This window comes from Lepidochelys olivacea, assembly GCF_965140295.1.
Source record: "Lepidochelys olivacea isolate rLepOli2 genome assembly, chromosome: 10".
NCBI lineage: Eukaryota > Metazoa > Chordata > Testudines > Cheloniidae > Lepidochelys > Lepidochelys olivacea.
In genome coordinates this window covers 69,351,237-69,375,132 of record NC_140420.1, presented here as the reverse complement: position 1 = coordinate 69,375,132, position 23,896 = coordinate 69,351,237, and the positions used below count along the sequence as shown (strand labels likewise).

The 23,896-nt window shown below is 40.8% G+C and overlaps 1 protein-coding gene across 3 annotated transcripts in view; it reads left to right on the top strand.

Moving 5' to 3' along the window:
* Positions 1-23,896, top strand: part of ARNT2 (aryl hydrocarbon receptor nuclear translocator 2) — a 134,618-nt gene that overhangs the window by 62,405 nt on the left and 48,317 nt on the right. For all 3 annotated transcript variants that reach the window (XM_084641471.1, XM_084641470.1, XM_084641469.1), the window contains 3 exons: positions 14,814-14,916; positions 19,176-19,241; positions 19,660-19,745. In XM_084641471.1, the coding sequence (XP_084497597.1) occupies positions 14,814-14,916; positions 19,176-19,241; positions 19,660-19,745 (255 nt within the window). The remainder of the gene's footprint in view (positions 1-14,813; positions 14,917-19,175; positions 19,242-19,659; positions 19,746-23,896) is intronic.

The following is a 23,896-nucleotide window of genomic DNA, read 5'->3' as shown; positions in this document are numbered from 1 at the left end:
TCTTCTTTGGAAAGATGAAGGGATGAGCCAGCCATGCCAGGATTCCAGCCTGTGATTCCAGGGAACTGAGATATTTAAGAGCAGAAGTTGACACGCTAAGCCATCCCCACTTGGTCAGGATGTGGACTGTGTTGGAATGCACAGTGGCCACATTCTCTCAGAGAGCAATTACAAAAGTGATTACTGTGAACACTGAGGATTCATATTTCAGCCTGGTTTTGCTGTGGAAGTGTCCAATCCTGGCAAGACATTCTATCCTATTTATAAGTGTGAAATCTGGGGGAGATTTGGCTCATTCTAGCGACACTACCAAATCAGCATGTGATACCTGTTTTTCAGCAAACTCGTGGGTTTTATGAGCCTCGTGGCATATTGTATAAGTAAAGGAATGTTAAAAGCAACAATTTCCATTCACACCCGCCAGTTGCCATTGCTGCGGTTCCAGTAAAAAAGTTGCCTATGGCTTTGTGAACTATTTGTTCTTGTAGCAGGAAAGTTGCTATGGTGCAGATCGCCTTTGAATTTGCATCTTTGTTTAGTTTCAGGTATCAGAGTTAGTGCCTTCCAGATTCACTATGCTCAGAGGTAGGCTTTCAAGTTTAGGCTAGAGAAATGAGGCATTGTCACTTTCCATGATGATCTCAAGCAGATGAATGAGAACAGCAGATTGTGTATGGTTAGGCAAGAGCATAAAACAAGAAGTCTGTGCTCTTTGATATCCCTTCAGAAACTATTAGAAAAATGAAGCTCAAACCTAAATATTTTCAGGTGCTGTTCATGCATTGATTCAGCTAGAGCAGCTTGCTGTCCCAGGTGTCCAAGCAGCAGAGTTAACAGGTGAGACCTGCCTCAAATTTTATGATCAGACTAGGATGCAACAAGCAGGACAAGAAAGCTTTTGAATATTCTGTGCCTCAAACTGTAAGTTGTCCATATGTCCTGCCTAACACGCACACTGTAAACCAAATTCTGCCTTCAGTTACTGCCATGTAGCCTCATTGACCTCCATGAACTTGCAGAGATGAAACTGAGGATAGAATTTGGCTCTGTGTGTGTTGGGTGTATAGGAAAGAAGACTTAAAGGTCTGAAAAAGGAAAAGTTTCTAATTTCCTTGTAACCCAAGAGGACGTTCTACGTGATCACTGCCATGTAGAAGAAGCTAGTCTGGTCTCCAAGAGAAAAGAGACCCCACAATAATTGACTTTTCAAATGATTGTAATTTAAATGTATGGAAGAAGGAATTGTTTGATCTCATTAATTTGTTTGAAGAGAATTTTGTGTTGCTCTCGTCTCTGGGGCTGTTGCTGGAAAAATAAAATTCCACGTGTTGGAACAAATTAGCTGTGGATAAATCTGTTCATTAAATAACTCCTACACAAATGTAGTGGTCATCCCCATTGCTATGGGTCTCAGTTCAAGATGATATCACGATTGGGCTAGAAGTCTGAAAGGAAAAATGATGATGATAAGTTGCATTTTCAAAATCACTTGGCTAATTCTGACATTTGGATGTAAAGGTAGCTAGATGAAGTAGCTTTAACTGAGTCCTCAGAGAGAGCCGCATTGCAGTTTAATAATTTGAGGTGTCCAGCAAATGTATTTAATATGATTTTTCAGAAGGTGTTGAAGGTATTCATGTAAAAGTGAACATAAGAATCATGTGGTTGTTATTTCTTGGTAACATTCACAGCAAATTTCCCACTTGGAAACTGCAATCTATTTGTCTGTTATCACAGATGTTTAAAAGGATCAGTTTCAGCTTTTGCTGTTAAATATTTACTCAGACTGCTTTGTTTTGCTTTACTGTGTTCATGGCATGATGAAACATATATAGTTCAGCAATCTTTTTCCTCCTTTTTATAAACTTCTAATGTTTCATGAATACTTAATAGAAATGTCTATCTGAGTTCACTTTTCATTAACCCATTGCAGATAAAGCAGTCAAAGTTCTCCTCTCAGCTCCTTATGGCAGAACTCGCCTTCAATCCTCTGTAATCCCTGTATGCTCACTGCTCTCCAGGGGTGTTCCACAGATATTGGGAAAGTGGAACGTTGAACTTGAGATCTTTCCTGTGGAATGGGGAATTTTCTCTTAAACTAACTTCCGTTTGGTACCTTCTCAATGTTGATTATGCTACAAGCTCAGTGTGTGGGATGGCTTGTTGGTGCACTGACCCAGGAGCAGCCCCACGAAGGAATGGTGCCTCAGTGTGGCACCTTTCCATCCCTAGTCTCCTCTTGTTCCAGAGGAGTAGTTATTTGCTGCTGGTCCCCGCCACCACCTATCTCCCCACTGGCCGGTGTGCTGGGATAGCAGAGGCAAGGCTCCATCCACTCCCTTCCTTTCCCCTAAACTCCCACAAATACTTGCTTGGGGTCTTGAAATAGCAGGCACGTAACACCCATTAACTCCTACATGGGATCCTGCACGGGGGCACATGGTGGGGAGAGTTCTTAGTCACCCTCATGTGCCTTCACAGGCAGGTAAGCCAAGTCAGTGTTGCCCAATGTCTGGCTTCTGAGATTTATATATTTTCCTTTGTTCCTGTTGGATAATAGCATGATAAATAGTAGCCAACATGGATTTATCAAGGAGAAATCATGCGAAACCAATCTTATTCTTTCTTCAACAGGGTTACTAGCCTAGTGGATGGGGGTGAGTGAGCTGTAGACATGATATATCTTGATTTAAGTATGGCTTTTTACACATTTCCATGTGGCATCCTCATAGGCAAACTAGGGAAATGAGGTCTAGATGAAATTACTATAAGGTGGGTGCACCACTGGTTGAAAAACTGTACCCAGAGAGTAGTTATCAATGATCTGCTGTGAAACTGGGAAGTTGTATCTAATGGGGTTATAGTGGATCACAAATTGAATATGAGCCAATAATGCGATGCAGTTTTGAAAAAGGCTAATATCATTTTAGGGTGTATTAACAGGCATATCGTATATAACTGCTCTACTTGGCATTGGTGAGGCCTCATCTGGAGTACTGTGTCCAGTTTTGCATGCCACACTTTAAGAAATATGTGGACAAATTAGAGAGCATCCAGAGGAGAGCAAAAAAAAATGATAAAAGGTTTAGAAAACCTGACCTAGGAGGAAGGGTTGAAAGAATTAGGCATGTTTAGTCTTGAATAAAGAAGTCTGAGTGGGGATGTGATAAGTCTTCAACTATGTTAAGGGCTTTTATAAAGAGGACGTTATCCGTTGTCCTACCATCAGTGGACATGGAAAATGAGAAGTAATCAGCTTACTCTGCTTCAAGGGAGACTGAGGTTAGATTTTAGGAAACACTTTCTACTTATAAGGGTACTTAAACTCTGGAATAGGCTTTGAAGGGAGGTTGTAGAATCCCTGTGATTGGTGGGTTTTTAAGAACAAGTTAGACAAACAGCTGCCAGGGATGGTTTAGCTGTACTTGGTCCTGCCTCAGCTCAGGGGGCTAGATTAGATGACCTCTCGAGATCCCTTCCAGCCCCACCTTTCTATGATGCTATGTGAAGTATAAAAACTCTCTGGAGGCAGACTAGAAAAACAAGCAGTGTTTTAATTAAGGGAGATTGTTTCAAACTAAGCTCAATAGAAGCTGCATAAGAAATGGAGTCCCTTTCTAAATTCCACCCGCTAAGCTCTCTTGTAGTGCACAGAGTGAGACTACTCTCACAATAATGAAACACATGCTAGAAGCATTACACCATGACAACAAACGGCAGATAGTAAGATTGAGGGGGAGACACTGTGACCTTACACTTTCTATGGATTAGTTTAGAAGCTTTTTTTTAAAACTCTGTTTCATGGGGAAAGAATAACACAAAAAACAGAGCCTGATTCTCCTCTTTCACCAGTGTAATTCCACTGACATCAGTTGAGTTACAGTGTAAGGGAGAGTAGAATCAGGGCCAAAACATTTTATCTTATCTGTCCAATTAAATTTTCCACAGACTTCACATCTGAAAAGTTGACTATAGCTGTCCAATCTTTCACCACATGTAAGATCAACCTTCAGGTAAAGTGGGAGTAATAACACTTCAGTAATGCAGAGGCATTTTAAAAAGAGATTTGCACTAGAAAGGGCATACTGAAGTTTACGTTCGTTAAATGGAAACAACAGAAATAACATCCTCTATGGGTCTGATGCTGCAGCGCCTGGTGCTACAATTGCTTTGCATGCACTTTAAAGGGAATTCTATGCATGGAGCCGGTGTAGCATATCATTGTGGAAACTCTCCATTACTACTAATTACTTCTTAGCTGCCAAAGACAGAGCTAAAAGAACAGTAAGCATTCATGGCAGATTCTCCTCTCACCATCCTGTTCTACAGCATGCTCTGTCAAACTTAGCTTGTTCTGAATTTTTTTGATGGAAAATGAATGCCACTGTACAGTAGAACCTCCTAGCGTGGTCATTCCCTCATTGTGGCTTGGTGTTCCCCAGCAATTAGTTTGGAAATCATTAGAGGTCGTTAAATCTAAACTTGGCTCATGTTGACAGAGAAACCACAGATAAATTCTGGTACCAGATTATACTTTATTTTATTTAATAGAATTAAAACCTGTGAAAATCCTGTAGCCAGGGAAATTACTTGTGACATGATCTTGACGACCTAATAAGAGCAGCATCAGGAAACTGGAGCTCATTTAGCAGCAGTATTTCTCAAGAGATCTTTAAGTAGGCAGATAATTTTAATGGAGGTTGGTAGCATTCATATTAAACTATTATTATTTATTTTATTTTGGTGGTGTAGGAATGCCCATGCAGTTCATAAAACTGAGTGTGGTTCACATCTTGTTCTTTGGTTTAGGTTTTAATCTGTGAGTTACAGTATTTTTATAAAGTTACTTCGGAGTGTTCTCCTAGCATGGAATTCCATGTTGAGAAAGCATTTTGGAGTAGCTGTTTCCGTCTTTGGGTTTTGGGTTCCATCTCCAGCTCTGGAAAGTCTACTCTAATGTGGACCTACAGTCATTCATGCCTTGCTCACCTACAGGCTGGGCAGTTGTAATTTTCTCCTACTTGGACTTTCCTTGAAATTCATCTGGAAGCTGTAACAGAACACACAGTACAACTGCCCACCTCATTTTGTATAAGGGAGATGGAATTATTAACCCCTACTATTATTTATTTGTATTGTGGTAGGACCTAGAGCAGTGGTTGGAAAACTGCGGGCCGCACGCTGCCCATCAGGGTAATCTGCTGGCGGGCTGCAAGACAGTTTGTTTACATTGGCACGGCCGCCCACAGCTCCCAGTGGCTGCGGTTTGCCGCTCCCGGCCAATGGGAGCTGTGGGCAGCGGCGGCCGGCATGTCCCTGCGACCCATGCTGCTTCCCGCAGCTCCCATTGGCCAGGAACGGCGAACCCCGGCCACTGGGAGCTGCGGGCAGCCATGCCTGCAGACGGTCTATGTAAACAAACTGTCTCGCGGCCCGCCAGCAGATTACCCTGGTGGGCCACAGTCTGCCCACCACTGACCTAGAGATATATACTGAGATCAGGAGATCTTTTGCTAAGCACTGTACAAGCCTTTAGTAAGTTACAGATCATGACCCAAAGAGTTCATAGGTTAAATAGCCACGACAGACAAAGAGAAGGAAAAGGAAGGATTACTATCCCATTTTTACAAATGGGGGACTGAGCGTTGGAGAGTTTAAATGACTTATTTAAGGTCACACCAATATAGTGCTTAGCGTAGCTTTTGTTCTTCCTACATAAATGATATGATCATTACATAAGTGGGAGTTTTGAGTATACATTAATGCAGAATTGCCCTTAAAAGATCTTTATTCTCCTTTTTGTTATTTTGTAACCTAATTAGCTTTAAACATGTGATTTGAATCATTTACTTGTTGCCTTTTCAGTTTTGACAGGCTTTATCTGCAGCAAAGCTCACGTGTGATAAGTAAAACTAGCCTTTTAAAAATAACGCAGTTGCAAGACTCAAAAAGCCCACATAGTTTCCTTTTTAATTTCATTGTGATGATGCACGTTTGCCCCACACTGTGGAGAATTACGTGATGCAGACTGATTAGTCAAATATGAGGGCAGACATAATGGAGACCTTTTGGCCTTATGAGCTTTGTAAGAAGTTAAATGAGGAAAACATCTGCAATATGGGCTGTTTTACTTCACTTAAAAAAATCCTCACAGTTCCCTTACCACAGCTCAGCTCTTCCTCTTGCCAATAGAAGAAAGAAAAATTTACAAAAACCGCTACATTTCAGTCATATTACTTTTTATTTTTTTTTGCTTTTAATTGGTGTTGATATGAATCCACACTTCATTTCTGTTGTAAGAATGTCATAGCATGACATTAATTTTTATACAACATCTGTCACAGTTAAATGCAGTAAACATTAACAGCAATACAGAGCTTAAAATAATTCCACTGAGGACTGAGCCAGTGAAGAAAACCAGCTTTTGCTGGCTTGCATTTACATTGTCCATCATGTAGTGATAGATAGTTGAGGAATTTTTAATTAGTACAGAGGAAAAATGTGCAGTATAGAACAGTGGTTTTCAAACGTTTTTCTCTGGCGACTCAGTTAAAGAAAATTGTTGATGCCCATGACCCAACGGAGCTGAGGCAGAGGGATTTGGGGTGTGGGAGGGGCTCAGGGCTGGGGCAGAGGGTTGGGACGCAGGAGTGAGGGCTTGGGGTGGGGCCGGGAATGAGGGATTCAGAGTGTGGGAGGGGGCTCAGGACTGGGGCAGGGGGTTGGGGTGCAGGAGGGAGTCAGGGCTCTGGGGTGGGGCTGGGGATGAGGGGTTTGGGGTGCAGGAAGGGGCTCTGGGTTTGAGGGGGGGCTCGGGGCTGGGGCAGAGGGTTGGGGCGCAGGCTTACCTCCGGCAGCTCCAGATCAGTAGCGCAGCTGGGGTGCAGAGGCAGCTCTTCCGTGGGCCCCCCAGGAGCCAGACCTGCTGCTGGCGGCTTCTGGGACATAGTGCAGTGTTGGAACAGGTAGGGACTAGCCTGCCTTAGCCGGGCAGCACCAATGACGGGACTTTTAACGGCCCGGTCGGCGGTGCTGACCAGAGCCGCTGTGACCCAGTGCCTTACATTCCACGACCCAGTGCTGGGTCACGACCCACAGTTTGAAAAACACTGGTACAGAGTATATGCTCATTCTAAATAGCATATTTAATAGCGTGGATGTTTGATAAGGTGAGATTTCTTTTCACTTATTTGGAGCTAACAGGTTATAGTTGCTCCACTCATTCATTAAGATATCATATCTATAGTTGTGAAGAAATTTAAATCAACAGTACAGCCTGTATTCTTTATGTATCAAGTAATGAGCATGTGTATTTCTTACTTGTGCTATTTGTGTACAGAGATGGCTATAATTCATCAGGACTCTTTGTAAATCATAATGTGTTAGGCTATTGGGAACTATTATCTGCAGTCATAGAAACTCACTGTGTAATGAGAACTTATGATTTTGTAATGTACTGTGTGCTGTTACTGCTGTCTGCTGGACAGAACTAGAACCGTTAAGCTGTTTCATAGGCCCTATACTGCTCACAGCTGAAGAAGTGTCTCACTTATGTAGTAGGAACCTCTGATTTTGAAGCAGAAGGATCTGAGCTCTATCTGTGCTGCCCCCATGTGGTTCTGAGTTGCCATGGCTTGCAGTACTTTGACAACTGTGCAGTCATTCGTGGTCACGGATTTGTTACAAGAAATCTGAAGAAAGTTGATTCATTTTGCATTTGTATTTATTGGGATGAGCATTTTTATATTATACACACAATGCTATGGTCCTTTCATCTAACACTTTTCACTAGCTATAATTTTTCATCTTCTTTTTTCATTTGTGTACTCATTTAATTCTCGGGAAAATGAGAAACTAATAGCATTGGCAGGAGTCAGGCATTATGCCAGTCAAGTTCTACCCTCCTTCCCCCTCTGCCAGTACACTTCAGGGCTGACCCGAATCAACCCATCCCTCTCTCACCTCACCACCTTCACTGTTCAATTTCGAGTCTTTTCTGAAGTAGGGATTGTATTCATGCTGGTTATGGTGGCCAAATGCAAGCATGGGATGAGGCTGTCCCATCAAACTCATTTTACTCATAATCTAAACTAGAATTTGAACCGGCACCTATTGTACTACCCAGAACCTCTTTTTTTCTCTGAATTTAAAATGTGAATGTTTCCTAGAAATAATAATACAAAATAAATATTTAAATATGCAAAAGCCATCAAGCCCATCTGTTCTGCATGATATATCAATTACGTGAGGCACAGAATACTAGCAGCTCTATATCATGTGCATGGTATGTCTGAATCAATGGAAAGTGGATATTTCAAAGAATGCCACTCTCATCTTGCAGAAGTTGTGTGTGGCAGAAGTTTGCAGTGAGGAAGTCAAACATAAAAGGTTAGCGCGCTCTCTCTATCTCTTCAGCTTGTCATATTGTAGTGTGTGTTGAATGTGTTTTTCATGCCCCCCCCAGTTCCCCCGGCCCATGTATTTTAAACATAATCAAGAATTCATGTAGTTTTGTCACAGATTAAAGAGAGAAAAGGGGACACCAGCTCAAGAGGGAGCTTTTTTTTTTGTTTGTTTTTCTTCCCACTTAGGTTAGGAATATATTACTCTTAAGCCAATTTGGAAAAACCGAGGATCCATGGGGAAGATGTAAATATATCCTGTTGTAGTAACTTAATATAGCTTAAAGCCCTGGCCGAGCTGTCTTAACTGTGTGGTGGTCTTTACGAATGATTTTAAGAGCGTAACTTGTAAACCCCCTTTTTTTTTCCTTTTGATTTTTGTATTAATGCAGTAAAATGATGATGATGAGTCAGAATTAGCTTCTTAATATCCGATGATTGATTCAGCTATAGCTGAATCAATCAGATTTAGACCATTTGATCTACCCGTTTGAAACATTGTATTTATGCATTTCAGGCCATATGATCCACTGGTGTAAATCATCACAGCTCTGTTGATTTCAATGGAGTTATCGCAATTTCCACTAGCTGAGATATGGCCTTTAATATTTAATACTAGTCGGTGAGTGTGAATAGAATGACAATTGAAAAGTAAACTGGCGATGAAATATGTCAATGAAGAAATAAACTTAACTGGTGTATATCAGAAATCCTCAATACAGTTTGGATTAAGTAACCAAAAGTCAAATTAAAATTGCTAAAATCTAAATTCTGATGTCTGTCACATTTCTCCATACTAGCATATAGTCAACTAAAAGAAAATGTTCTGTTCTGATTGCTCATCAATGCTCCCAAATTCAGCTTTCTGGAACTTAATTGATCACTTATTCAAAATCAAGAATGAGTAACTGTCATGTTACAGGTCTGATCCTGCTCCCCATGGACTTCAGTGGAACAGAAGCAGTTCTTCTATCACGTTATCTCCATCCAAACCTTTCATGTTCTTTGATTGAGCTACCGTAATAGAGATAACTTTGTAATGTGCACTTCATTTTGTATCGTGCTCTTGAAATTCTCCCAAGAATTTACTTAGATGGTAAACTCTTTGGATCAGGGAGCATCATTTGTACAGTGCCTAGCACAGTGAGGCCCTGCTCCTTGATTGGGGCCAAATGTGCTACTGCAATACAAATATAATAATAATTAATTCATTTCTGACCATTGCTGTTTAGCATGGTAGGGTTGCAACTAGAAGTTTTATTTGAAACTACTCTCCATGCACATAATCTGTAAGATTGGCTCTGTTACCTTTTGAAAGTATTAAAATTCTAATGACTCGCATCATTGTAGAATAGTCTTTTGTCCAGTGACCCTTAAATTCAGCGGTCAGCTTATATTTGGAACCACATCAGATAGCATCAGTCACTTGACCATTAGTTTGCTTTCATTGTTAATCATTTCCTCTTGTTTTCCTGCATCCCTATCCTGGTTTGCTCCTTTTTATTATACCACAATAAAGATGTTGTGGGTTTTCTTAAGGATTCCTTTGGTGCACTATTCCTGTGTTCTATTTGTCTTCCCTGAGCAGCATGTGGAGTATTTTCAAGGAGCACAAAGTCGTCTTTTGTTATGTTGGCCAAACCAAACTTTTAATTTTGTCATTTATTTTATCTTTACAGGGGAAAAAAAAGAATATTTAGAAAATAAAGGGCCTGAGATTAATTGTAAAAATGCTAACTTTGTCCTTTAAAAATGAGACTCTGTGGCCTACTATGTGAAGCTTGATATTTGCTGTTAGTGATGATGTCCAAGGGAATGTAAGATTTACTACCAGATCCGACCATTGTTCTATGAAGTCCAAGATTCTGCCTCTTGCATCAGCCTATCCCTGATGTTTCAGAGTTAGGTAGAAAGCCCCATTATGTACCTTGCCAATTGTACAAACGAAATCTCTCCAGGCTTAGAGAACAGGAGGTCTTTTGTTTCTCAAGAGGGGTATTACATTGCCATGCAGCAGACCCCAGTCTCTAAGTTGGTCATTGTGAAAATAATGTTGTCTGATGGTGATAATTTTATCTTTGGGAAGAAGGGCATTTGGAAGGAAACTGGACTTGAAGGACGCTCTGTAGGGAGGATTCCTGAAGAAGTAAAGCTGTAACTGTCTACCCTGCCATACCATTCTTTTTTGTCCTTAAATTACTGCCTGTAGGAAGAGACACTGTAGGAGTGAGGAATCAAACAGAGGAAAAGAGCTTGCTATGGAATTAGAAATTAGGTTTAGCTGTCTAGTGGGAATCTTATCTGTCTCTCAAACAGAAGTTGGTCTAATAAAAGATATTACCTCAACCACCTTGTCTCTCTCTCTAGGGGGAATCAAATTCACCAAAGAAAGAATGGGAAAAAAGTAAGAAAGCATAGGTTGTGTCTGATTATCTGCTTATAAAATTTTGCATGCAATCTTTAAACACAGAGGGCCAAATTTTTGAAAGGTCTGCAGCTATTTCATAAAGATAGGCTTGAGCCAAAATCCCAGCTTGGAAACCCAATGAACATTGAGTAACTCCAGACTTGGGTCTGAACTTTATGGCGTAGGTCCATCTCAGATATTCTGTTGTGAAAAAAGGATTGGAGTATCAAAATGGAAAATGAGCTGCTACATACACAAATACCCATTTGCACATGCAAGGGTCAGGTTTTTGTACTTGTATACAGATGCACCTGTGATCATTATGGGAACATTTTTAGAACCTGATTGAAAATTTGTCACAGTATAGGAGCGTCTGTGGCCTGTATCATCACTGTTTTGGATTGGTTACTTGCCATTCTTATTAGTGGTGAGATCCTTGCATGGCTCTTTCTAATTTTACACAGATAATTAATCTTCTGAACCCTGTCCTTCATCATGCTTATTGACTTTGGCAGCATCTAACAGCAATAGTAGCTGACATCAGGAGCCTGGATTGTATTGTGGTTCACCTTTCGGTATTCTGCTCAATTTTTCATTCATTCTTCCTCTGCAAAGCAAACTACAGTATAATTTAAGCTCTGCAGATACTAGAATGATGATGAGGCCCAAGTGTCATTCAGAGCAGTGTTGTGGCTGGGAAGTGGGCACTGTGCTTGCTAAATCTGGAGCAGGGGAAGGATTTAGTTTAAAACTAAAATAAACTACGCACAAAATAATCAGTTTACTGCCAAAGCTGATCAGTAATTCAGATGGTAATGTTGATGTGTTACCTGTTTTGGACCTTTTCTCTTAAGACTGATCTATGGAATATACTAGAAAAAAAGAAGATGCACATAATGTGTATAGTATTATATTACAGTAATTTGTATTACTATTCCACAAAATGTTCTTATTAATCAGAATATTGTTGCTGGCATCAGAATCAAATGTGTTTTGCACATGTGTTTCCTGTGGAGAGATTTTAAATGAACATATATCACCAGCGAAATGGTATTAGTGTAACGGATGCAGAAGCACACAGAGGGATGAATATTTTATGATCTTATGACAGAATTATCATCAGGATATAGATCTTAGCTGCTCATATGGCATGCAGCTGTGATTTATTTGCTCTGTGCTTGATTGTAATTTGGCATACTCCAGGGTCCACCACTTGAGCAGCTGTAGCAAACTGTAGTTCTGGAGATGATAAAGCAGATGTCCGTCTGTGTCACTGATCCTCGAGCCGTGAGCAGATCTTCAGAGTCCTACATGTGACTATGAGAGATTCATACTTCTGATAGGTACTTGCTCCCAGGTGTAGCAACAGTGACTGGTGATCTATCCAAGCTGCCTGATAAGTGTGTGCCAGACGAAGTGGGGAGTGCCGAGCAACTGGATCCAACAATGTAAAAAATGCCAGGACCCTCATTTCTTAACCCAATGAAGTTAGGAATGGAGCAATCCACGTAGTCAGGAATGGAGTGGTGAGAGAGAAGGGGATGAGGCTGTAATGTGGCATTGGTACCTGGTGATGTTGTGTTGATGCAGTCCTGTGTCATCACACTGATAAAATATCATGACAGACATTGTGATACAGCATTAGATCAGCATTTTGTGGCTTTCCAGACCTCATTAGGAGTGCAGATAAAGGCTGAAAGCCTGTTTTTATTTCCTCTAGTGCCCTTGAAAAATACATTTTGCTACACACATCATTCTATCTTCCAGCCTCTTTTACAGTCTTAGGTTTACATCAGTGGCAATCTGAGATGCATGTATCATAATTGGCACCATTAGAAATCAGGACCTCCCTCTTATAATTGTACTAATGGTGTCTGTGTAGTACTGTCAACATATATAGTACACGGGGGGCTCCAAATGCTACATGGTTCATGTTTTTAAAACTAGCCTCTAAACTTGTGTCCACAGATGTTCCTGCACCACTGCTTGTGTGTACAAACACATTGGTATGTGCAGGCTGGGTAGGGAGGCATCTGCCCAGTTTACAGTCATGCATACTCTGCAGCTCTAACATCGCTATAATGATGATTATTTTATTTGTATTACAGCAGTCCCTAGAGGACCCAGTCCTGTAGGAGACAGTTCTTGCCCCCAGAGAGTCTATATTTATGAGCACAATGCTGGAAACTAGTTGAAGCGCAGCGGAAAACTTGGCCTTTTATCTGTTTAATTAGTATTAACACCCCCTTCCCCTTTATTTTAATATTATATATTTATTCATAAACTGTAACAATAAACATTGTTCCAACTACGCAAAAGCTAATAAACATTTGAGTGACAATTGAAACAAACTGTTTGAGAGCTATGTCATAATATCTATTGCTCAAAATAATTTTCTGACTCACTCCCCATGCGTGTCACTGAGGTTACATGGGATGTAAGTCAGGGCACTATATGGCCCATTAAATATTATCTGACACATCTTCTTAAGACATTACAAAGTGAAACGCTACTCTTAAAATTGTGACTTTCAGGTAGCATGCTTTGTCAAAGCGTTCAGTGCCAAAGGAACACATATGGGCAATTTTAAAGTTAGTAGCTATCTAACAGTACTGTAGAGGGTGCTTATATATTTTTGGTATGCTGCTTAGTGATAAAAGCAAAAATATTTCTATTACTTTTTTGAAAAACATTTTTATTCCTGGTTTTTACGAAAAGCTTCACTGCAGGAATTTATATTGGCTATTTCAGTTTAAAAAATATTCTTTTCCTTGAAAGCAACTTTTCTCCTCCTTTTCGTGTACAGGGAAGTGTTTTGCTATGAAGGCAAAAAAATCCTAAAGTTGCTTAACTTGATTTGTCTGATGAAATGGATGGGAAATTGTTCTCGTATTCACATGTTCTCTACAGTATCTAAAATTAATTATCTGCACTCTCATGTATTGTTTTTTCATCTGTGAATCAACTTGACTGTTGTATAATGATTTTTTCCCCTCTAAACTTTAGTTATTAATTTTGGGGGGGCCCTAGGAAAATAGGCCAGTGCAGAAAGAATGGAGAAGTGAGAGACTATCCCCACTTATATCCCTCTGCAAGCTACCTGGACTGTGGAGAGCGGTTGAGCCTTTGCCAATCCCTCTAGCACATTGGCCAGCACAGCTGAGCTGGGGGAGATGGTGTCATAACTTGCTGGTAGCACAGACCTGCACCCTGTGACCACCGCAGGAACTGAGAGGAAATTGTGCCTTAGAGGGGTGTCTCCAAATAACAATGCCTCCCAGGAGTACATCTGGGCTAGTGTGGTTTATGTACCACCCCTTGCTCAAGGCTGTGAAGGCACAGTCCAGCCCTTGGTTAGTAAGAATAACATTCCTACAGCACCAAAAACCTTTGATAGTCAAAAGGGAATTCTCTTTGCTACTTAGTTCTGTTTTTAAAATATTCAATTTTAAAATGTTTTGTAAAGATTTTACTCCCATTCAAGGATGTGCATGTCTTCAATTAATTCCTGTTCCCCATGGGAATAAAATTATTCTGTGAATCTAAATATCTGACAGTAATTTCAGGGCTTAATTTGTGGGAATAAATTTATTTCCAAACTAAGTCATTGTGTATTTATGGGGAGAGTTTTTTATATTCTAGGTTTTCCATTCATTTTAATGCCAACTGAGCTGCATCTTATTTTACGCTAACTAGGTTTGTTGCTACACTATACCAAAAAAAAATGTTGATTTTAAAAAAATAGCCTCTCTATTAAAATTATATAGCCTGTATTAGTGAAAGCTACTGTTCTCATTGAAAAAACTTAGAGGGAAGAGGGTCTTGCTTAATGCTATATGAAGCATTTCTTATCCAGATCGCTGGTTCATTTTCACATTGTGTTAATAATTTCCAGAATTTTTTACCTATCGGGTGGCGATTTTGGGGCCCATGTAAAATTAATTTGTGTCAGTTCTTAGCAAGCAAAAGGCAAAATCATGAATTGCTCTCCTTGGTTTTTCTAGGGCGAATTTTGGACTTGAAGACCGGAACAGTAAAGAAGGAAGGTCAGCAGTCCTCAATGAGGATGTGCATGGGATCAAGGCGTTCCTTCATTTGCAGAATGAGGTACACAATTCTCTATTCCTTCAATACTCTTATCCCGTCTCAGACCTCAAGATTTTGGCCCATTTTGTCACCTCGTTTAAAAATCTGAGATGTACTGTCATATGCTGATTAGACATTTCCAGTGTGCTTGCTTTTGTATCTAGCATCAATTTGCAATCTGCAATGCCTGTAATTAACAAGTAAGTCATTAAATCATAGCTGTACTAGTGTGCTATATTGTACGCTTTTCCAGAGAGCCTCAGACCATCTTAACCACTGGAGTGTAAGCCGTTGTCTCTTAAAATTTGATTATTTAAATCAAAGCTTCTGGAAAGAAGCCTTCAAAAGTAGACTGGAAACTTGGCTCTGTGGGGTCATTTTTTTTTTTGTTTTTTTCCCCAACAAACCAGTAATACTAAAAATAGGTTGAAGACGAGCAGGAATTTAGTTATGGAGTTAGCCAGCTATGTGAGAATTAATCAGTGATCAACTAGTTAATTCTAAATACATGAGTAAACGTTAGATCTGGTGGGGGCTGAGGAGGTGGGAGTTATTTCACAATTTTCAAACTTCTGGTAAGTTTCTGTGACTGTTCTGATGTTTGTTTGCCAAATAACATGCAAGAAAGTGATTAACAGGAGCCACCTGCACAAGGGAGCCTGATCCTGAATGTGGCCTCTTGGTGTCCCTGTAAGAGAAATGAATAGTTGTAATAGCAACATTAAGTAGATATAATGTGGTGAAAGGTCCATCAATGTGACTTTGAGGGGGACAAGCACACTGTCGCATTTGTTTCCTGTTTCCAATTTGTATGCTGAGAATAAATTATGCAAAAACACAAACAAACCAAAAGGTTTGAAGGTCAAATCAAGCCCAAGACCAGCCTGTCTGATTAATTTGTATGTGCATAATGTTTTGAACACACAAAGTGACACACATCCTAATTCAATATAATTATTAAATCTAATCAATTCAAGTGTGTGAAGCTGCTTGAGAGCCTTCAATCTGAGGGTGCTTTGGAAGTGTCATAGTAGTGGTGGTATAAATGTAACAGTTGCTTACTTACTTTAGGCAATATTATGGCTGGCCTTACATGGGTCCTACGGAGGGGTGAAGAAACACTAGCACCCCTGCTGATCTACAGAGGCGGCAGCTCTAATTTGGCTACTCGCATTGAGAAGCACAACAGGGAGACTCTAGCTGTGGTGGTAGCACTGTCCAAACAAGGGGCAAATGTCAGCATGGCAACAGAGTGATAGGACAGGAGGCTGCTCAGCAAGGAGGAAGAGCAGGTTCCAGCATTCCTTTCAGTATAGCAAAACCCCTGCGTGTTTCCTTTAAGGCACTGTCATACCAGCTTCTCCCAGTGCTCCACAATGCTCCAAGCTGCAACTTAGCCCCATGGTTATAGGGCTAAGCAACAGGAATTACATTTGTGCTTTGGAATCATGAAACCAGTATCCTACCCATATCCTCTCATGTACTCCAAGAATATTTTCTTCTATTATTAATTTGTAGCTACATAAAATTCATTAATTCAGGCAAATATTGACTCAGTAAGAGTATTCAGTCTGCTGTTCGTCATTTAGGATGCACCTCTTTATCTTCTGGCCCATGTTTACCGATCATGTGATGAGGTCTTTGATCAGACAGGAGCCAGACCTAATATCCAGTTTACAATTGTTCCCCAGCTTTTCGAAACAGCCATCCAAATCACAGTTACTTATAAGGCCCTGATCCTGCAAACACTAATGTGTGTGAGTAACCTTACACGCGTGTGTAGTCCCATTGTGTGTCTAATTCTAAACTTTTTTTTTTTACTATTTCTTTCTCTTCCTACTTCCTGGCAGTGACTAGTAAAAAATCTTAGTGAGGAAGGAGTCTTCGTACCTGAACCCCAATACATCCTCAAATATTGTGAATTATTTGAGGTTGCCATGTTTGCTGCATGATTTCTTCTTTCTTTGCCATATAGTTCCTCCTCTTTAATGAAAATAAACTCAGTTTTGTCTTTTCAAACCATTTATTTGGCTTCAAAGGGATAATTGCATATGGATGCACGATTAAAATGCAGTTAGACTCATAATTGGAAATACAAATAAATATACTCTGGTATGCAAATCAAAGTTGTAAACAGAAAGTTACTTGGTATCATTAATAGCTGTTAGCCAGGTATTAGGTAGTCAAAGCTGACTTCAGTACAAGTCAGCTGGAACTAGATATGGTCAGGAGTTTTCCAACAAAATGTTTTTTCATTGGAAAATTCCAGTTCATCAATACCAAAGCTTTCTGTAGGAATGTTCTAGTTTTGATAAAACTTCTGTCAAGTTTCTCAAGTCCAGGATGGAATGTTAGGGGGAGAGGGAGAGGCAGAGGGTGCCAGCCACAGACCAGAATAGTTACTATCCCAGTAGTTAGGACACTCCTCTGGGATGTGGGAGACCAAGGTTCTAAACTAGGGATCGGCAACCTTTGGCTTGCCGCCCGCCAGGGAAATCGGCTAGCAGGCCGAGATGGTTTGTTTACCTGCAGCGTCCACATCCCGTGGCCTGCGCCGCTTCCCACAGCCCCCATTGGGCTGGAACGGTGAACTGCAGCCAGCGGGAGCTGCGATCTGCCGAACCTGTGGACGCTGCAGGTAAACAAACCGTCCCGGCCCAGCAGCAGATTTGCCTAATGGGCCGCATGCCAAAGGTTGCCGATCCCTGTTCTAGACCCTGCTCTGCCTGATTTGGAGCAGGGAATTGAACCTGACTCTCCCATATTCCAGGTTAGCGCCCTAACCAACGGGCAATTGGATCTTCCTGTCTTTCATGTTGGAACTGTTCCATTCTGTATAAGTAATGAAATAATTCATTGGGCCAGAGAAAGAGGTTGACACACTAGCCCAGTGTTCAAAACATTCACATCTAAAACCCAGCTTCAAGTCCTGGGGTCTCCCACATCTAAGGTGAGTGACCTAACCACTGGCCTATTGCCTATTCTTGGCAGAGAGGAGGGTGTCTCTTTGATGTTTGAGATTTTTGAAAAGTCAGTTTCATCCCAATGCAGAACAGGGAGAAACTTTGAAATCTCAAAAAGTTTTGTGGGATGAGAGAATCTTTTTCTGCTTAGCTCTGTTTGGAACACAAGTAGCAGGTAGTCAGATATTGGGCCAATATATATGTACAAATTTCTGGTTTCAGAGTAGCAGCCGTGTTAGTCTGTATCTGCAAAAAGAAAAGGAGGACTTGTGGCACCTTAGAGACTAACAAATGCTCAGATAAATTTGTTAGTCTCTAAGGTGTCACAAGTCCTCCTTTTCTTTATACAAATTTCTGTGACATTACATGGATAGTACATAAGTAGTTTAGGGTTTGTAGATATTTGATGTATCTATCATATATTCCAATAGAAAGGGTTATACCAAATGTGGGTCAGCATTGTTATATGTGGGTGTACATACAAATGACTAATGTCTAATACATAAATAATTGGTGAATACACAAGTATATAGTATGCAAATTCTCTGTGCTAATAAATCCTCTGGAAGCTGGAATTATTTTTGGATGGTTTAGCTGAGGGCCAAAATCGTACGTTTGTCTAGTTTTCGTATTTGTTTTTAAAGTGTTTGTGAACTGCTGCAGCCCGTTTCTGCTTAAACCAATCCTGGGATTCTCTGCTTCGGGCTGTGTTTTCTTCTTGTATTTCTTGTTTAGCCTCATGTTAACTGTAGGATTTTCTTTTGTGAGTCAGTAGTTTTCTTAGTGTTTGTTTTATTATTTACATCTTGAAAATAGTTGGGGCACTAAAAAGTAAAACAAACAAACAAAAACCAATGTGGGGGTTATAGTAATAGCAACTTCTCAGGCCTTGTTTACAGTAGGGGGGGAGATCGATCTAAGTTACACAACTTCTGCTACGTGAATAATGTAACTGAAGTCAACGTACTTAGATCTACTTACCGCAGGGTCCACACTATGCAATGTCGACCTCCGATCGTTCTCCCAGTGACTCCCCTTGCGCTTTTCATTCAGGTGGAGTGCTGGAGTCGACCGGAGAGCGATCTGCGGTCGATTTTAGTGTGTCTTCACTAGACCCGCTAAATCGACTGCCGATGCATTGATCACTGCACGTCAATCCCCTAGTAAGTGTAGACAAGCCCTCAGAAAATACTTTTCTAAGACACGCAATCAAAAACAAACGCAATATTACTTGAATATATATCCTTAAATGGGGTTCAAATTGGATTTTTTTCCCCAGGCATTTATATTATCTTTCAAATGCTGGCTTGTTTTTAGGTGTGGAAATGCCCCTTTGGATCATTTACCTCTGAACAGAATAACCACCATGCGAAAAAGATACAGGTGAGTTTGTTTCAGTTGCCACTACAGTATATCATAATGAACTTTTCTAGTTGTCCATTTCACTAGCGCTAAATCTCCCAGTTTTACCCGAACAAGTCTGTATATCAGAATCTGACTCACGCTTCACAAATAGCATGAGATCCCATCAGAGTGGAGTGAGCACAGCATTGGGAGCTCATCACTGAGTTCTAATCCTGCCTCTGTCACTGACTCCTTAGGGTGTACCTCATCTGTAAAATGATACTTACCTATAATTAGATATGGCTTATACAGCACTTGAGCTGTTGAACATTATGTAAGAGCTGTATTAAGTATTATTACTAGTGTAATTGGTAAATTTGTATTAAAAATTGGTACTAGTACAAAATTCTATTGGCTATCAAACATTTTGTTAATAGTATTGTTTATTCTCATATAGGAATGGCCTAGGCCCAGTAAAAGAAGGAGAAGCACAGTATGCAGTAGTCCACTGCACTGGATATATCAAGGCCTGGCCACCAGCAGGTAAAAGTTCCATTAAGGGCAATATAGATAGTACTATGTACAAGACCAAACTGATCTTTAGAATCTATTGACCAACTTGCTAGTTAGACATCTGTGGCTGGATTTTCAAAGGAGACAAAGGGAGTTAGGAGCCTAAGTGCAGTGTGATTTATGTACCTATCTCCCCCAGGCTCCTTTGAAAATCCCAGCCTCAGTCTGATAAACTGATAATCTCAGCCAGGTAGCTCGTTGTGTTCAACTCGACTGTGCAACTTTTATTTACTATTTATTTACTTGCTCGGTTTGGCGTACCAGATCTGGCCAATGGGCCATCAGTACCCTGTTTCCTACACTCGATGTTTCAGAGGAAGGTGGAAAGAACCCATAAAACACCTGACCAAATTTGCTCCCTGTGGTGTGCAGGTGATGCCCTAGTGCATGTGGTTGTATTATGATATTCTAAAGTTAGCATTGCTGAGAGGTACAGAAAAACTGATCACACTCTGACTGATTTCAGCTGGTTAGTCCATGTACATTTTCCTGTAAATCAGAAAGTCAGTCAGCGTCACTTTTAATGCGCATCCATATTCTCCTCAGTCTTTCAATATACTGCCCTGGTTCTCCACATACGACAGCCATTGATGTACACTGGCAGAGTATCAACTGTCATCTACAAGAGTTGCACTCTCAGAATGAGGGTACCATATGACTACAGAAGTGTAGTCCACAATTTTCAAACTTAGGTGCCTAAATAAAAATGGCTTGATTTTCAGAGGTTTTGAGGACCTGCAGCTCTCATTGAAGCGGTGGAAGCAGCAGGTACTCAGCACCTCTGAAAAACTGGCCAAAGCCAGTGCCTATTTTTAGACACCCATGTTTGAAAATTTTGGCTTCAGTTTAGGTAACGGTATACTCACTTACAAGTAATTTACTGAGTGGAGAATATTGCTATCTCTGCATCTTGATTAAGTTATTTTGTTTTGAATGTGGGATTTTGGGAAATAAGTCTTTACATGCTACTTTGAACAGCAATGAAAAAACAACTCACCTACTGTAATTCAGTATTACAAATGAGAATATTTACAGATCGGAAGAGTCTGAACACAAAGGGAGACTAAATGGAGACCAGTCCAACATCATGAAGGGATAGTTTGACTGGCCTTAGCATTTGCAGAAGTTGAATATTTTAATATTCTTTTTAGTATGTCAATTCCTGTTGAACAAGAGGTCTTGCCCTTTTGTGGTTATAGACTGAGTATACCACAAACATTATTCAGGCTACTCCAGGGATTAGGAGTGCCAAAAATCCCATTACACTAAATCTGTACATTGTTTGTTTGTGCACATTTTAACATGCAGCTTTATATTCCTTGTTGATTCTGTGCAGATTTATATTTTCAAAGGTTATATAATTATCTCACTCTCTCACACAGAGAGAGAGAGATACCTACAAAAATTAAAATGATGCATCCTTTTGGAATTTTATCAGCCTTCAGACAAGCATAATTCAGACCACATGTCATCTGCCTGTACTTTGGAACCACAAAGAAGTGTAAAAGTCCCTCTTTGCATTCCTAACGGCTGGTAATAAGATTGCTAAAGCTCATACAATTTAAATTAGTGTACTGTAACTCTCAAAATGTTTCAGTCATTTTTATCTCCAGACAGAGTAAACAGAGGTTATAAGTCCTGTAACAAAATGTACTTTTTTACTTTAAGCAAAGTTCAATTTTTAGAGTTTTTCTCCTGATACTTTCAAATGCAAGTGAATTAAATGGTCATATGCAAAATGGATACCCAGAGAAGTACACCTAGTCATGCTTAATGGGTTACTTGGGTGGTAAAGATGGTTAATTGGCACCCATCACTGCAGACCGTACACTGGTGAAAAACGCTCATTGAAGTGGACCACAGTGGTAACATGGAATGAAAGCAGAGTCAATGGAGCAAAATACAGGCAAATGCAGTACAAGGCTTAAAGTAACCTAACAACAATGCGTTCTATACTGCTGAGGTTATGGGGCAAGTGATGCTGTTTGTTCACAATTCAGCCTGTGCACGCCTGCGGAAGCACTCCATGTAGAAGTCCAGTCTGTCATTTCAACCGTCAGGAGGAGACCACGCAGAATTCTTCTTCTTGTAGTGTTGGTAGAAGGGTTCCTGTGGCTCAGTGCACTGTTCAGTTGTGTGTTGAAAATATTCCTTAAGTTGGAGATGACAAAAGTAGGCCACCCTATACCGGAAACCTGCTGACCGCTATACATGCCTCCAGCTTCCATCCAGGACACATCACACAATCCATTGTCTACAGCCAAGCCCTAAGATACAACCGAATTTGCTCCAGTCCCTCAGAAGAGACAAACACCTACAAGATCTTTATCAAGCATTCTTAAAACTACAATACCCACCTGGGGAAGAGAGGAAACACATTGACAGAGCGAGACGGGTACCTAGAAATTACCTACTACAGGACAGGCCCAACAAGGAAAATAACAGAACACTGCTGGCCATCACTTACAGCCCCCAGCTAAAACCTCTCCAACACATTATCAACAATCTACAACCTATCCTGGAAAACGATCCCTCACCCTCCCAGACCTTGGGAGGCAGGCCAGTCCTCGCTTACAGACAGCCCCCCCAACCTGAAGCAAATACTCACCAGCAACTATACACCACACCACAGAAACACTAAACCAGGAACCAATCCCTGTAGCAAACCTTGTTGCCTACTCTGTCCCCATATCTACTGTAGCGATGCCATCAGAGGACCCAACCACATCAGCCACACCATCAGAGGCTCATTCACATCTACTAATGTTATATATGCCATCATGTGCCAGCAATGCCCCTCTGCCATGTACATTGGCCAAACCGGACAGTCCCTACGTAAAAGAATAAATGGACACAAATCAGACATCAAGAATAGTAACATGCAAAAGCCAGTAGGAGAACACTTCAGTCTTCCTGGACATTCTATAACAGATTAGAAAGTAGCTATACTTGAACAAAAAAACTTCAAAAACAGACTTCAAAGAGAAACAGAAGAACTAAAATTCATTTGCAAATTTAACACCATTAATTTGGGCTTGAATAGGGACCGGGAGTGGCTAGCTTGTTACAAAAGCAGCTTTGCCTCTCCTGGGATTGACACCTCCTCATCTGTTATTGGGAGTGGACTGTATCCACCCTGATCGAATTGGCCCTGTCAGCAGACTTGTGAGATAACTCCCTTCTCTTCATGTGCCAGTATATTTATGTCTGCATCTGTAATTTTCACTCCATGCATCTGAAGAAGTGGGGTTTTTACCCATGAAAGCTTGTGCTCAAATAAATCTGTTAGTCTTTAAGGTGCCACCAGACTCCTTGTTGTTTTTGTGGATACAGACTAACACGGCTACCCCTGATACTTGACACCATGTAAAGTATAAAGGAAATTCTGATAACGAGACCTGCTTCTTCAGTTTTCATTCAAGCAAAGCTCGCCGCTCAAGTTAATGGGGTGTTTTATCTAAATAAGGACTGCAGGACTGACCCTCAAGTGTTGATTTCCAACATGAAATAACTATATTCTTCTTGTGCCTATATGTTCTGTCAGACCCCAAATCTTTTTTTTACTTTCAAAGAACAGTTAGACTTACATATTCTCTCAGGGTCAGACTGTCCCTAGCCCTTACATGGGTGTGGGAAGAGAAAAGGAGGTGTACCCACTGTACCCCACACAAGAGCTGGGGATTTCCGTAGTCCTTGCATGTGGGCACTTCCAGGAGAAGGCAAAGCTATGGCCCTACATCCACCCTCTTCACACTCTCTTGGAAAGGTGGCCAGGCACATTAGGAGGTGCAGGCTGTACAGTCTCAAAGTGTGGAGCAGCTTGCAAACTCCATGTGCTCTCTGGGGGTAGGGGGGAACATGGTAGTCCTAACTAGAGCTCCCCATGGGGCAATGCAGCACCACACCACCCCTAAACTGGGTAGGATCACAAAGTACATAACCTGGCCATCAGGCTTTGCTTCTGGGTAAGTAACTGTAGGGGAAATGTGGATCTGTTTTTAGGAGCAAGTGGAATATTGGCCTTGTGCAGACTGTCTGCACAGGGGGTGGATTTCTCAAAACTATTCATTTGTCAAAAACTAAATGAAAAAGTTGGTTTTGGAAAATCCAGACTCTCTTCC